Source organism: Polyodon spathula, chromosome 7, assembly GCF_017654505.1.
Source record: "Polyodon spathula isolate WHYD16114869_AA chromosome 7, ASM1765450v1, whole genome shotgun sequence".
Taxonomy (NCBI): Eukaryota; Metazoa; Chordata; class Actinopteri; order Acipenseriformes; family Polyodontidae; genus Polyodon; species Polyodon spathula.
Window position 1 is genome coordinate 19,407,065 of NC_054540.1, and position 16,988 is coordinate 19,424,052.

Consider the following 16,988-nt stretch of genomic DNA (forward strand, 5'->3'; position numbering starts at 1 on the left):
CTGTTCTTTGTTCATGTGTGGATTAGATATAGGTTAAATGCTAAGGATGTTAAATGCCAAATCTGCAATCACCTGTAAGGAAACTTTATTGTAATATCTAGTATGCCATTTTCTATACCAAGATTTCATTATTTGCTCTTAGGGTTTTTATTTGTATAATTCAAATACAATATATAGTACTGATAATTTTTTGGTAGTAACATTGCATTGGTATAATAATGGTATATCATTTTAGCAATACAACAAACGTTCCGTAATGTTACAAATGGTTAAAACAAGTGAATAAATCTCATTCATAACCACAAGTATAGAAAAGGCTAAAATATATTCATAACTGCAGATATTGAGTTATCTAAGTAGTCTTACAATACTGACCTACTAATATGCAATCTGGTGTATTGGGTCTCTGAAATGATTAAACACAGCGGATTGTATCAAAATGTAAGTCATGACAGGAGCCAGTGAAATTTGCACATGCGTTCCAGTGTTATAGGATGCATTACAAATCCCCTGCACATTTAATGAATGGAACCCCTTCCTGTTCACATATTGCAGTCAAAAGTTTACATCCCCCAGTGGAAATATGTAATTTCTCAAAATTTCTCAAAAAAAAACAATTTAAGGAAATATCTTTTGTAGCAAAAGTTTTGCTTTTGTGGGTGAGGAGAAAAAGTTACAAGAACTTATTTGATGTTATGATAGTATTGTCTACAAGGTGCTAGAAATTTCAATATGATAATGCAGAACCTTATTCTAGAAAAGTTTCGAAAATGCTGGATTGTAGGTGAACATTCTTAGAGAGTAGGCATGGGATGATTGCTGTTATTACCAATAATAAATATGGGAAAAAGTAAAGAGCTACCTGAAGACCTTAGGCAGAAAGTTATTTAGAATACAAGATGTCCAAGCATTTTAGTGTCCCAATTTCAACTATTGTTTCTATTATCAAGAAGGATAAGACTCATTGTACTGTCAGAAAGCTCTCTCGGTCTGGAAGAAAGAAGGTTCTTTCACCAAGAACAAGTAGAGGAATTGTGAGGAAGGTTAATAACAATCTGAGATTGACTGCCAAAGATATTCAAAGTGAATTGGCTCCAAGTGGAACTGTGGTTTCCATTTCAACCATAGGTCGAGTATTGCATGGTGAAGGTGTCAATGGTCGCAGGCCAAGGAAAAAGCCACTCTTAGGAAAACATCACAAGGACAATCGCTTAAAGTTTGCAAAATGGCATTTGAATGATGGATATGAGTTCTAGTCAAAGGTTTTGTGGAGTGAGGAAACAAAAATTTTGCTATTTGGTCACACTGATAGTCTTACATTTGGAGAAAGTCTGTTTAGCATGGAGGTGGTAATATCCTTCTATGGGCTGTTTTTCCTCTAATGGCACAGGAAATTTAATTCCAATACATGGCAAAATTGATTCCATAGCATACCAAAAGATATTGGCCAATCATCTGAAATGCTCCACTACAAAACTTGGTTTAACCCTTTGCAGTCTTACAATTTTCCCTTTCCAGTCCAATGTTGGACCCTGTCCGACATCATCAAAAAGACGTAAAACACAGGTCTCTAGTCGTTTTTTCTCTGGAAAAAGCAGAGAAAACCTTTCAATGGCTGAGTGAGACTGATAGGAGCTGAATGAAACCAAAAAAAGGGCATACCTCATAGCCCCATCCAATATAGAGATAACACAGACATAACAAAGGAGGTAACTTTTCTTAACATCTTCTTAAACATCTCACAGATTACAATCTGCTTGAATCTCTGCAGTCTGGTTTCCGACTGCATCACAGTATTGAGACTGCTCTCCTCTAGATTGTAAATGATCTCCTGCTAAATGCTGATACTGCTGCTCCCTCTGTGCTCCATCTTGACCTAACTGCTGCTCTTGACTGCCTTCAGAAGTATGCTGGGATCTCTGTAATCCATCTCTCCTGGTTGTCCTCTTACATGTCTGGACACATGCAGTCTGTTTTCTATGATGGAAGCAATGGTGATGCAAACTTACGGTGTCCCTTAAAGGTCTGTTCTTGGACCTCTTCTCTTCAACATCTACGTGCTTCCCTTAGGTCACCTCATCTGCCAACATAGCCTCATGTTTCAGTTCTATGTGGATGATACCCGGCTCTACCTAAAACTCGACTCTGGATGTCCCTCTGCCATGGTCTGGCTCTCAGCTTGCATCCAAGATATTGAGGCCTGGATGTCTGCCAATTTTCTTAGTCTCAACACGAACAAATATGAACTCCTTCTAGTTGGATCAAAAACTCAACTTAAGAATCTTAATACTGCTGCCCTGAACCTCGGAAACTGTCTTGGTGTACTTCTGGAAAGTAACCTCTTCTTTGATGCCCAAATCTCCTTGTGGTCAAGTCTTCCTTCTACCACCTCCAAAACATCTCAAATGTCCATCCCTACCTTTCCCTCCTGGTTGCAGAGATACTCTGTCATGCATTCGTCTCCCCTCGACTCGACTACTGCAACTCTCTCTACGGTGGTCTTCCTTCACGCGCCATAAACTGATTGCAGCTGGTTCAAAATGCCGCTGCTACTATCCTTATCAGATATAAAAAACATCATCACATTATCCCATCTTGCCCAGCTGCACTGGCTTGCTGTAAAGTTAAGGATTACTTTCAAAATTCTCCTGCATGACTACAAGGCCCTTCATCACACAGGGCCAGAGTATCTCTTCAAACTGCTGACCCACTATGTCCCTGTCTGCAAGCGGAGGTCTTCTGTCTCTGGCTTGCTTGTTATACCCAAGCAAAAGTGCACCACAATCGGAGAGCGCTCTTTTAACTTCATGGCCCAGACTCTCTGGAACTCTCTCCCAGCTTTAGTGTATGTAGCTCCCACAGTTGCTCACTTCAAATCAACTCTCAAAACCTACTTGTTCTCTCTTGCTTTCCATGCTCTTTAAGCCTGATATTTGTCATTAGCTGTTGTCTAACTTGCTATTTCAGATTTTTCACTAAAAGTCTTATGATTCTGTATGACACACACATCCAGTCTTTAGAATTCACACCCTAGCCTTGTATTTAATGTATTTGCATTGTTTCACACTATCATGTTAAGCGCTTGGTGATGGTGGTGCACTAGAAAGGCACTATATAAAATAAAGATTGATTGATTGAGTTGAAAAAGGCTATGCACAAGAGAAGTCCTCAATTTGAATGAACTGGAACAATTTTGCTTTAAAGACAACGCTACATAAGATTTTTCCTAAATTTTTTCTAGGAATTTCTAGAAATTATACATTTCCATTGGGGTATGTAAACTTTTGACTACAAATGTATATGCATGGTTCTGCTGTGATTTGAGTGCAACGTGTGTGCCATTACTCTGCGAAATTCAGCAATGCCATAAAACCCTTTTCATATTTTGTAGCTGCTTCTTATTAAGTGGGATACTGATATAATCATTAACCCTCTTTGTCAAGTCACCAGTGACCCTTTGAAATGACCCAGAGACATAGAAGAACAATACTGCCAAGTCAACACCTTCATATGCAGGGGTACAGCACGGCCCCTTTTCGTCAGCAATTCAAGGTTCCCACAGAGTCTGAAAGAGGTAGATAAAATGCCCTATCCAGATGCAATCAAGCTTTTAGATCGTCATCTGGTAAATCTAAAACATTAACCCTGGTCCTGCGCACCCTTTCTGTGTATTGTCAGCATCGCAGCCAGGGTCTGTCAATCTCAGGCTCGCACTCAAGCTCTAAAATTACATTTGCTGCTACTGCTGCTGCCACTGCTGCCACTCCCAGCAAAGCCATACTGTAGTTTGTTTATTCTATTTTTGTTAATACCAAAGAACTTAAATACTGCTTCAACCTTAGTTAAATACTTGTTCCTTAATTAAAAACCCTCCTTTTCCAAGTGCTAATTAACTGCTGATAAATGATGGCAATTAACACAGATTTCCTTTTAAATTCCCATACAAACAAAAGAAACAGTCGCAAGAAGCACTGCTCGTTAAGATAGTAACATTATTTTGTAAATCAACGTAATTTCTGAAATCACATTAGCATGATTATTTAATAACGAAATAGGCATACTGCCCGCTTGAAAATGACAAAATCAATGCTACATAGCAATTTGTTCATTAACTGGAGTTATCATTTTCAAACTTTTGAACTCCCCCACACTATGTCTTAAATGTTCATTATGTATGTATGTATACATGTATGTGTGTATGCAGCGCTGAAACTATTTTGGCATGGTGTGCACTACCATAATGCTCCCTCCAATAATAATAATAATAATAATAATAATAATAATAATAAATAATAATAGACTAAGATCAATCAAGCACCAAAGATTGTGAAGAAAACTATTTTTTTTTATGTTATCTTTATTTACCTATTCTTTGTCACTTTACCTTTTTTCTTCTAAAAACCAAATAATCAGTTTTAAATCAATGTTGTACTTCTTTGTAAATATTAAATGAAAAACGATCATAATTAGCTACTAAAAATAAGCTGTTTCATTGCATTAAAAGTATTCCTGATGGACACATAAATACATAAGTACTACAGGGGTTTGTCTGTGTGCATTTCAGCCTCAGGCATCTCTAGCTAGGGGGCCCTTCAGTTTGTTCTGGTTCAGACTGTGGCCATTTTCAACAGAATACCCTGAATGTGACATTCCCCCGATTGCAGGGTCAGTGTCAGTTACCTCTTGATTGTAAATATTAAATAGCTCAGTTTAGGCACTTTGCCAAGCAGCTCTTTGCCCTACCATTCCTTTTCTTCAATTAATTTTCTTTTGGTGGAACCTATTGCCAACATGACATTTTTAAATAAAACCAATGGATACATGTAACTAATGTGATTTTCATGCTACTTACATGTATGTTAAGGCTAAACCACGGCACTCCAAACGGAAAGGCCCTTGAATGTTTTGGGACAACATTGAATTTAGCAGAATGCATTATTGTGTTTTTAATATAAATACAAGTTAATATGGTGTTTATGTGTACTGTTAATTTGGGCCAGTTCTGATTGTCATATTGTGACGGGGTACCCCACCTCACCTGGGTGTATTTGGTTTATTTGCTATAGTTTGGGTTATGTTACATGGGTTAAAATGTATGTAAACATGTACAATTAACATCTGCATGTCCAAACTAGCTGGAGGCAGTAAAGAAGTATTCATGTCTTTTATTTAGCTGCTACATAAACGGACAAACTACCAGTGTGGAATATTTGACTTACTTCTCGTTATCTGAGGAACATTGTCTTGATTATTCATTGTTCCATGTTTGTAAATGACAGTTCTCTAATTGTATATTGACTTTATGGTTCCATCATTTTATTTTGTTCTTCTGTTACATCAGGGCCATTAATTTGTATATTGCTTTGGCGGCTGGCATTGCATTTCATTGCTAAAGGCCATCTTACTGTGGCAGAGCCTTCAGTGCAGATAGCTGTTATGTACTTAGGCCTGATCATTTGGTAGCACAAGTATAACTTAATTAAACTTTGCTCAGAAGATAATTAATAGTATTGCCATTAAACCAACTGTGCTATATTCTGATTACAGAACAAAAAATGGTATAGCTTGTCATAAAATATCTCACGTGAGAAAGAGATTCTTGTCTTACCATTACAGATCATAAGAGTTCCAGCTGGCTTTGGGTGGTTGCGAGGCTCTGATCTTCTTTGCAATGGATGCCTGCCCACCAGTGAGCTACCAATATAAATCTGAGTCTAGCTGTGTTTTCCTCTGTAAAGTGCTGCTGAAATATTTATATTTTGGTTATTGTACAGAAATAAACATAACAAATATTATAGAGAATACAAATAATGAATACCATTATTTATAACTTCAATCAACTCAATGTATCGCAATTGCTTTATTGTCCCAATAAAGTATAATAGTGTACACAGTATACTATTATAAAACTCTTCTTGCTTTATTATCTTTCTATTTGCTTTATTTTCTTTGCTTTATTATCTTTCTATTTAATAACCTGGCTAACCGCTTAGCCACTTGGCATGAAATTTAGTAGAAACATAAATACCTTAAGTTATTGAGAATATCAGATTCAGGAGACATTGGTGGGTTATGCGACACTGACAATACAGAGAGAGGGTGTGCAATATAGAGAGAGTGATTAATTTAAAAACATATTTATTTGCTAATACTTATTTTCTATGTGCATAATTAGCATTTTTTTCCCCTTTAATTAAATAATCATGTATTTTTATTAGTTTAACATGGTGTTTCTTGATGGATGAATAATATGTTTGATATTTATCTAAATATAATAAATAACAATGATTCATGTTTGTAGAGAGTAACTTTTAGTTTTCTCTATTTGCATGTTTTCGAGATCTGATTAATACATCTCATTAATCTATTATTAAAGAAAGCCAGATGAATGAATCTGTCGCTAGATAAATATAGTAACATGCTATTTCTCCCAAGGGTTAGCACAGAATAGCCAACTAGAAAAGTTTTTGGTAGCCGACTAATCACACCCTTCAATTTCAAAGAAGCAACAGCAGCATTTTGGTACTAGCAAAACTGCAAATTGTGCATGCTTAGTAATGAACTAGCAGTGTCAATATTTTAATTGTGTTCAGCTGTTTGAATTGAAATGGAAAGCAATCGTCAAGTGAATGGTTTCAGATAGATGGAATAAGTGAGCACTAACATATTAATGACATTTTAATAAATACAATATCTAAAATATTTCATGCAGTTTTAAAATATTGTGTACAGACAGCAAAGTGTTTTATAATAGTACATTCAGAAAAAGTGCGCCAGACACTATGAAATGCACGATTTAACTATATATATATGTAAGTGGCGATTTGTCAACAATTTTTACGTTGACTATTCAACTGTCAAATGTAGTCGTTCTGTTTCTACAGTATTTTACACTGCCCATAATGTATGAAGCTACACTGGCTGGACAAAAACTAGAGTACATTTAAATTAAATGATAAAAACTCCCCTTGTCTACAATGAGCTCAAAATATTTGTAGTATTTTTGTTCATTTCAACTATGTATATTTTGTTTTAGCAGTTTTTGTACCAGTATAAAAGGTTAATATATTCAATGCATACTCTAAATATCAGTTAGCGCAGGCAAGTAATGATTTTTTTTTTCTTCTGGGAACACAATGTAGCCTGCATCTCAGCTATATGATTAGATTGTAATGCGATTTTGTGCTGATGTTACACACGCTGCCTGCTCTGTACATTATATTCGGGATACAACTGAATCTCAGTTTGGCCTGTGTTTGAATAGGGGAAGGGTTACAGTAAATGAACTGCTAGAATGAAATATTAATTTGCATTAATATAGAATGCTGCATTTGTGAATTTTTCCCAATGAGTGCAACAATGCAATGCCACTGTGCTTCATGTATAGGCAAATCTGATGTCCAATGGAACCCTTGAAATGAAAGATACTGATTTGAGAGGGCATCATACTTTACAAAACTAAAGGTAAAAGGTAGTCTTTTGAGCTATGTTGTATCAAATCGATACATGTCTAAATATATTAACCTGGGCTAAAAATAGATATTTGATATACTATTCTAACCATGTAAAGAATTGTTAAAAGTTATCCGTACATTACAACAGTAAAACAAATAAAACAATAATTGTAGTGTCTTCGTTAAAGCTTAGTTTTCATTAGCAAGTGCACAATCCTTAAATTCAGTTTTTCTAGATTTAATTTAATTTGTCACCAATCCAAAAATTCAAGATTTATTCAGTACAGCTATTGCAGCTCAGTTTGATTTCTAGAGGTGAGATGTGTTGTGAAGAATATTCTGGTAGGGAACACGCCTTTACTATTGTTATAAGTTGGCAGAAAAGTATATCCTAACCAAATAGTTTTTCTTGAAATGTTATTTCATATATTGGTGTAAGTGATGGCTACTTGCCGATAATGTTTGCAATGTTAATGAGTCTTTGTCATTAAACAATGTGTTAGTAGAACATTTTTTATGACTATGATTTTTATGATTATGATCTGGAATTGTAGTGCAACTTCATGCTTGCTAATGCCACAGTTATATATATTTTATACAGTTTATTACTGCACATGTGTGGCAGGATGGATGGGTACAGTATCACCCTGAAAGGGTACAAATGCTGCATTGCTGGGTGGACTTGATCTGCAACAAGCTTAAATAAATTAGGGCAGTGCAGGGCAATGCCAAATCCAATTGGGTAGACTGGTAAAGTGGTCAGGGAATATGTATAGACATACAACTATACATAGAGTAGGGTACAAGCACACCAATAATGTTAATATTGGCCACCAGTTAGTCACCTTAATATCATCTCCAAAAACTAATCAGTACACCTTTATGTGAAGGGTCATTGTTCAATAAAATCTAAAAAAATTAATTCAGCCATGTGGATCAATAGACATATAAAGAAAAACCTTTAAAATGGTTTCCATATAAGTCAAAGTCACTCAACAATTTCCATTTTGGTGGTTGGTATACCTTTTCAAGTCAATACAATAAATAGTCCAATAGAACAATCATCAATCAGATTAATAAGATTAAATTATTTTTGACTGGTCTTTTATTGGTTATTGATTCCATGTTCCTGTGTCTGAGTCAAATCCTTATAGATCAAACTGAAGTCATCATCCCATCTCAACTGTGTTTGAATGTTTATTAGAGGCACGCGTGGAACTCTAATATTAATATGTGTAACTGTCAGGGAAGCATTAGATAGTGATCTATGAGAATCCTTGTGATCGTTTTTGCTACTCAAGTTACAATAAGATCATTTTCATTTGAGATTAGATGCATGTTTTCATTTGTGTGATGCTCGATTATTGAGACTTACAATAAGATCCATCTTGTAAATGATGCATCTTTACCACTTTAATTATATTTCACATATTGTATTAGCGCCCACATTTTTGTTGTCCTTTGCCTTTAAACGTTTACAGTGCCATTTAATATCAAATATAGACATTCTTCAACCAAACAATTTTTCTGAAACTGACAGTATTCCTTAATAGCTATGAATATCAATATGTTCATAGCGTTAATATTTAATGGTGCAATGTTGACTAAGGGTGTGATCCTTGAAAAGGATACAGCTAGATATAAGTCAAATATGAGACGTCAGCTGCTTTTTTAGGCATTATTTTGGCCTTAAACTTGGAAGGTGTTTGTAATTAACTTTTGTTTCTTCTTTCAGATGTATATCCAGACCACAACTCTTACGATCTCCTTAAGCTTAAGTGCTTCAGTCTCTCTGGGCATGCTCTACATGCCTAAGGTTTACATTATCATCTTCCACCCAGAGCAGAATGTGCAAAAACGCAAGCGCAGCTTCAAAGCTGTTGTTACAGCAGCCACAATGTCAAGCAAGCTGACACAAAAAGGAAGTGACAGACCAAATGGGGAGGTCAAAACTGAACTCTGTGAAAGCCTTGAAACTAACAGTAAGTAAAGTGCTCGTCAAATACCGAATTACAGTATATGAAATCAAAAGGTCAGAATAAATAACACAAACATATTGTATCCTTTTTTTTTTTTTACCGGTTGGGGGAAAGTTATAACGTTCTGGGTTAAATTTTCATTTGGGATCAAATAAATGCACTTACATTGAGTACTTTGCATTTAGAATGACAGTTTATGATGTGACTATTGCTTTAAAAAAAAGACAGCTACATTAATGTGGAAGGCTGGCATTTATGTGGTTCTACCAGCACAGCATGAATTAAACCTGATTTTATGTGAATGGTTACAATGATAATTATAGTAATTATATAGAAATAAGGAAGAACAGACAACACTGGGAGAAGTTACAATTAGACAAGGACATGTCTAGTGGGGAAATGCCATGTCATTATTAAAGTAACCATTTCTCAGTGAGATCACATTATATGCAGTACAAGTAACCAAACAAAGCTATTGGCTGTGAAAGGTTACATGTATGCTGTGAAAACACAATAAAGAAATAATAAAAAAAAAAAGTGGTAAAAGTAAATACTAGCAATCATTGTAAAATCATGGTAAAGAATATCTAAGTATGGTAAAGAACAAAGCATAATAGAAAACATGGCAAACTATTGTAAAGCACTTTAAAAGCACTGCAAATCATGAGAATATGGCACAAATAACAGTCAACACCAGCAGCGGTATACAAGCTGTTGTTCCTATGATCAGGTAAAGGACACACACATAATGGCGTGCAAAAAAATATTGCACAGACCATTACCAAATAACAGAAGCATATTTGAATGCTTCTGTTACTGCTACTGGTCTGTGCAATTAACTAATAGACCTCTGGCATGTGTCATTAAAAAAAATAAAAAAATAAATAAAACTGTCAGATTACTTTGGCATGGACTGAGAAAGTTTTGTAATGCTGTTTTGTGAACTGCCAAATACTGTATCACAGTGCATTATTTTGCAATTATTTTCACTGATTTTCTTTGTATAGAATGTGCAGTACAGCACTCTGGAGTTTTAGACACAATGCTGTACTCACTTATAATGCCACAATGATCATAAAGCAACTACAATATAGTAGTTGGATAAGCCAGGTTCTACTGTGCATGTGTATCTATCTATCTATCTATCTATCTATCTATCTATCTATCTATCTATCTATCTATCTATCTATCTATCTACTGTATATAGGTGCTTTGATTATATTTTTTGTTTGTAGTACTGTATGTGCATAGCTTTTAAATAATAAATATATATTGAATATTTTAGGTATAAAAACACTACTAATTTCTGAAGTGTCAAAAAACTGTGCCTTATTCCCCCAAACAGCATCATCTACCAAGACAACATACATCAGCTACAGCAACCATTCCGACTGAGTAGCTTTCAAAATGGATCTTCTGAAGAACACAAGGCTAAACAAATCGTTTCTCATGTATGGAGACTTCAAGCAGCACCAAGGCATGAGATGTTGTAAGATTGTCCACTGAAAATGAAGAATCCGCTTGGAGCCAAAAGTTTGTTTGCTTGTGTGCATACAGAGAAATTGACCAGCCATAAAAGAACAAGGAAGAAGGTTGCAAGAAAGATTTAAAAAAAAAAAAAAGAACATTTAGCTTCTGGCAAAAAAAAGAAAAAAAGTTGCTATCAGAGTCAACCATATTTGTTGTGAATATACTTGTAAGTATTTTTTGTGGTTGTGAAAATGTTCATTCTTGTCCCACTTAGTCCAACCTGCATAATGAGATGAGTTTGTCTCTTGTAACGTCTAACTGAATTGAAGCCCTGGATTGAAGCATGACAATTTTTATACAAATTATTTATTTATAATAAAGGAATGTTTTGCAAATGTTGAGCGTTGTTTGGTGCCATTTTAAATTAAGAACTGAAACATAAAACAGCCTATTGTGAAGGAAAAGAACGGCACCCCTATCATGTTAAACCAGTACCGGAGCCAGGAATGTCACTTGAAGTTTGAGGTACAATAGACATTTATTGCAGGTATTTAGGAACACAAAAATACAGAGAAATACAGTCTTTCCCTCTGGACCAGGTAAACAGAATTATTAGCAGAAACCCGGCCTAGCATAAGACTATATGGATTAGGCAAAACCTTTCTCCTATCCCCTTCCTATATTTCCTAGACACCTTTTCTCAGCCTTCTCCTTAATTTAGACTGAACAGGTGCAAAACCTGAGCATCGCCCAGCCTAGTTCTTAAAAGCCCTTACTTAGGTTTTTTTATTTATATTAAAATACTGATTTAGTTACATTATCACCAAAAAATACATAAATAAAAAATTAATTAGTTAAATAACCAAGGTTTACCAAGGTAAACAAGCCCCTGGTCCGCGTTCTCGTGCATGCCAGTTTTCAAAGCATGCGGCTTGTGTAGGCATGCTCCCTCTCCCAGCCTCATTGTTACCACTGCAAGTGACCCTTTCCATGCTACTAAGCATTCATTAGTATTGTTATTATTGTTACCATTATTGTCAATATCAATATCCACTGATTCACAGACACCAGGTTGTGAACCAGTCACGACAAACAAACTGGACTGCAGAAGGCCATTATGTGATTGAAGGGATGTCTAGGCTAAGGGGTCAATTTGCACATGACCAGTGTGGCTCAGACTCAAACACTATGTCAGAGTAAGAAACATTGCACAGCCATGCTTTATGGGGAAAGAGGAGAGAAGTTGCAGATGCGAGCCTAAAGAAACAAACGTAAGCTCTGTTTTGTTAAACTTCCTCATCTATAAATATTCAATATTCAGATGTTTTAAGTTATAAACTATTTTAATTATTACTTTACCACAAATCATATCCCAGTATTAAAAATGAAAGATTTCTGTGCATATTTTATCAAAACATATACCATATGGTTATTTGCATCACAAACACCTTGCACATTCCTGTAGAGATGTTCACTGCCTGAGAGAGATATTAATGCAGTTTGAGTGCCATAGAAGTACAGTCCCTATTACACTTGGAAAACATCCAGTGGCAAAAATCTACCTTTGGTGTTATGTAAAATGAGTTAGCATACATGATTCTTTGCCAAACCCTTTTCATATTTTAGGTCTCTATGTCTTATCAACACTTCTAACACTGCTTTCATCCTTGGCTCAGTATTATCTGAAATCTTCAATTAAAACATAAGTGTGCCACTCTGTGTGTTGATCTATAAAATAACACATGCTACATTAGCACAGCCTCATCTTAAAAATAAATACAGTCAACCTTGGTTAACACGACACCCCACAGGGATGCCATTTAGCTTGACACTTATCTAAGGTGTCAAGTTGCACATGAGCCACAGCATTAACATTCATAGAAGTAGCAGAACTCACATGTTTACAGTATTACAGTATTTAACAGTATATTCACCAGTTGAGTTAACCAAGGTTGACTGTACATTAATGACCACAATTGTTTCACTCTCTGCAAGTGCATCGATAAGGCTGACCTTGAGCAGGAAAATGTTTATCAATGCATATTCTATTAGTTAGGTCCAAAAAAAATTTGTGACATGAATGGAGGCTTGGTGGTCCAGTGGTTAAAGAAACGGGCTTGTTACCAGCTTCCAGGTTCAATCACAGCCACTGTCTCTTTGCGTGTGACCCTGACAAAGTCACTTAACCTCCTCATGTTCCGTCCTTTGGAAGAGACTTGAAACTGAGGTCCTATTGTAAGTGACTCTGCAGCACCAGTTGTGATGCATAGTTCACCCCCTAGTCTCTGTAAGCTGCTTTTGATAAAAGCGTCTGCTAAATCAGGGGTTCCCAAAGGTGGGCCGTGATACAGTCCCGGGGGTGGGCCGCGGGAGCAATGACATTCTATGTATTTTTTTTCTATTCATAGTGAAAAGCAGACGTCATCGGCAGCTATAACTGTAGAAAAATAAAGTGTAGCAAGGCAGTATTGGCGGACTGTCAATCAAAGCAGAAATTCACAAATCAGAGTTAACAGATTGCCTACCTGTAGGCGGGATGTAGAGCGAGAGCTCTGACAATAGGGCAGTGTTAAGGTCATGTGATTGCTTTGCTGGCAGATGTAAAAAGTGTGTTCAATATTAATAAAATTACAATATGTTGAATCCGCTACCAAAGAATACATTTTGCAAAGTATAAAAAACAAATAAGGCAGCTACAGGAGTTTGAATGCTTTTGTAACGTGGGCTCAGTTTTGAGGTAACTAGAATGGAATGGAATGTGATTTTACAAGTTGTATTTAGTTGTAGAGAGGAGTGGTGAAAAAAAGTAACTTATGAAAGGCTCTTCTTTCCTTTTGCATTGTGCGCATTCATATTTTTTGTGCATGACAGATCAGCGCTATAGGTAACAACTGGACATTTGTTTCACAGTGTTCAGAAGAGATTTAAGAGTTATGTTTTTGTAAACATTGTACTGGTTTTACTCAAAAGTGATTCCTGTTCAGGTATTTATGAATGGTAATAATAAGAGACATGCACTTCTTTCTTGTTTGATGACCAAGAAAAATAACAGTATTTCTAAAATTTTTAGTTATACAAGGTGCCTAATTTAAAGGTTTGACAAAAATGTCTGCTTAGTTTTTGCAATTTATTTTATTTACTAAAATTAAAGTGTTTCAAAATGTATTTTCACTCAGTGCATATTCTATGTGATTTCCATATTTCACAATATATATTTAAATGAATAAAGGACAGTTTAGATTAGGTTTATTTATACTGTTACATGTTTAAACATATAAAATGTTTTTAATTTAACATTTTACCAAGGTGTGCTAATAGTGGGCCGCAGTGCCCAATGCAGCTAAACAGGGGGACCGCAGGTAAAAATAAAGTTTGGGAACCCCTGTTCTAAATGACTAAAATAATAATAATAATAATAATAATAATAATAATAATAATAATATAATAATAATAATAATTAATTAGCTGATTTAATCGTTTAACAAAATAATAGGCAAGTACAGGTAATGATATAATATGCTATTGTTTTTACTAGCATACAACAGGTCTTTGGAAAATAGATTTACTAAATTTACATTTCCAAAAATTGTGGAAACCTAAAATATACGTAAATAGTTTGTTTAAATAAAAATGTTAAGAATCAATCCCATAGTCCAATCCTGCTGTCCTAAACTCCAGCAAACTGCACTGCAGCTCTAAAAAAGATTGCTTTCTTCCCAATGAATTGAAAAGCAACTGAACAGAACATTTATCCAGTGTTACTTGGCTATTTAAATTCAAATTCACTAGAATTGTGCTATGCATTACAATATTAATGAAAACTGTCCAAAATGGCCGTAGAGTCGCTGTAGCAGCTAGTGAAGGTGTTCTGTTATTATAATTTATCATGCAGCTAGTTGCTTGTCCTTTGTTTGTTTATTTTCAGTGGCATTGCCATATGAATTAATAATTGAACATACCAGTATATTACTTAAACAGCAACACTACACAGGGCTCAAGTGTTTCTTGACACACTGAATACATTTATGACGACCTTACAGGATAATCTGTGCTTTGGTACATGATCCATGAGTGAGAAAAATAGGAGATTTCATATTTATGTTTATAAAAATAAAAAAAAATTTTATGAGCTATATAAAAAAATTATATATATATATATATAATATATATATATATATATATATATATATATAGTATATATATATATATATAATATACTTTTATCACAAAGTGGAATCATAAAACTTACATATTTTGGCTTATATCCCTTTTCTATCCCTTTGGAATAGGAAATAGAACTAAATCCAAATTCGTAAATATTTTAACAAATTCAGCCTTTTGCTTGAGATACGTTTTGCTTGTTTTAAATTGTAACAGAACAAGGCCTAGTATTTTCTTAATATCGATTGAGACCCGGAGAGTAAACATGACCAGACACGACTAACAATTTCACATCACAGTAATCGGGTTTTATTATTAACATACAATTATAAACAAACAAAACAAAGGAACAAACAAAGCGGCATGGTGACCAAAACAGCTGAACAAAACACTATAAACACTTTACGTGACCTGTGGTTTCAGGCCGAGCCACCGCTTTCAATACAACACAGCTTTTCACACTGCCCTAAACACCCATGATACAACAACACAAAACAGCACAGCACACATACCTTCATCAATTAACAGACATAAATTCTAATCCTTCATTCTCAATTACCACCCGTCAGCACCTATTTTATTTACCTGTGACTGGTGTTTTCCCACATGTTATTTTTGGCAGGAAAGATAATTGTCAACTTCCCACCCAAAACCACACTAATAATACACAGAAAACACAGATGCCCCCACACACACAGGAATAGAAATAAGACTCCTATTTGCATAGCACTTCCATCTATTCCCCCCATAGCAACCATTACATGAATTGAGCTAGTTAGTCAATTAAATGATTACTAAAATGTTTACATTTACTAGACGTTACAAAGCAGACACGTTTTCATCTTTACTTTTAAAATTATTTTATTAAAAAAAAAATACCAAAAGGATTTAAATAATAATCATCATAATAATCATACAAATCTCATACTGTGGTAGGGTTTAGAACCAAAATGAAGATGAGGCAAGTTCTAGAAACAAAGTACGATTTTTTTAGACTTTTTTTTTGTTTTCAAGGCATGCCGAGGTTTCTCTTAGCAAGGCTGCAATCTCATGTCTTTCCCAAACTGTCCTGAAGTTATTTCTCCCTCCTCCTCGACACTTCTTTTGCAACAGTATCTCCCTTCCAGACAGTCAATGCTCCATAACCACCCTTGGTTGACCCTTGACAGTGTCTGAGGTCACACCTCAATTAGAGTGGCTGCTGTTGGTCTGGAAGGCAAGATGTAAAACTATGAAACGATTCCCACATTCAGTTCTCAATACTTACCTAAGTGTTGCCACCTCCAGTCTGTACACACTCACAAACAAATGTTGTGACATTTGGAAAAATGCTGAACAACTGCAATTAGGGGCATGTTTCACTCCATTCAGACTCTTTAGTTACTAAATACCTTGGTATTCTATTTTCAATATGCAAATGTATGTAAATCCATAATATTACAGGGTTTTAGGGTAGGAATATTAAGACATGTAACTCTTTAGAAAATAAAAAAAGACAAATCCATATATCCATTCTTTCCACTCCGCTTTCTTTCTGTTTTGTTAATTGTTCTTCATTTTAATGCTGAACGGAGTTTCTCAAAGCACAATGAAAGGCTTATGCTATCTGGTGGAAACCATTAGAAATGCCTGCAATTGCATTGAAACGTGAACAGCTTTTGAACAAGGCATTCTACTCAACCAGGTGTTACTATCTGCTGCTTACAGACAGCAAATGGAAGCTAGCATTACTGAAAAAGAATAATGCCTTTATCAGTTGACAGCTTGCAAATATAAATATTTAAAATGCTGAAAAATAAGTTTAGTCCCATATCACATGTATCTATAACTCTACAAACAGTTGCTTATCAAGCATATGATCCCACATTTCTGCACAGATTTCAAGCTGGGTAGTGGATTAAGGATGTGAATAACGAATTTCAAT

At 35.2% G+C, this 16,988-nt stretch overlaps 1 protein-coding gene across 1 annotated transcript in view; it reads left to right on the forward strand.

Moving 5' to 3' along the window:
• LOC121318317 (metabotropic glutamate receptor 8-like) overlaps positions 1–12,303 on the forward strand; it is a 179,464-nt gene extending 167,161 nt beyond the window's left edge. The window contains exons 10-11 of the mRNA XM_041254837.1: positions 9,190–9,436; positions 10,779–12,303. Coding sequence (XP_041110771.1) covers positions 9,190–9,436; positions 10,779–10,828 — 297 coding nt within the window. The 3' untranslated portion in view covers positions 10,829–12,303. The remainder of the gene's footprint in view (positions 1–9,189; positions 9,437–10,778) is intronic.
• The last annotated feature ends 4,685 nt before the right edge of the window (positions 12,304–16,988 follow it).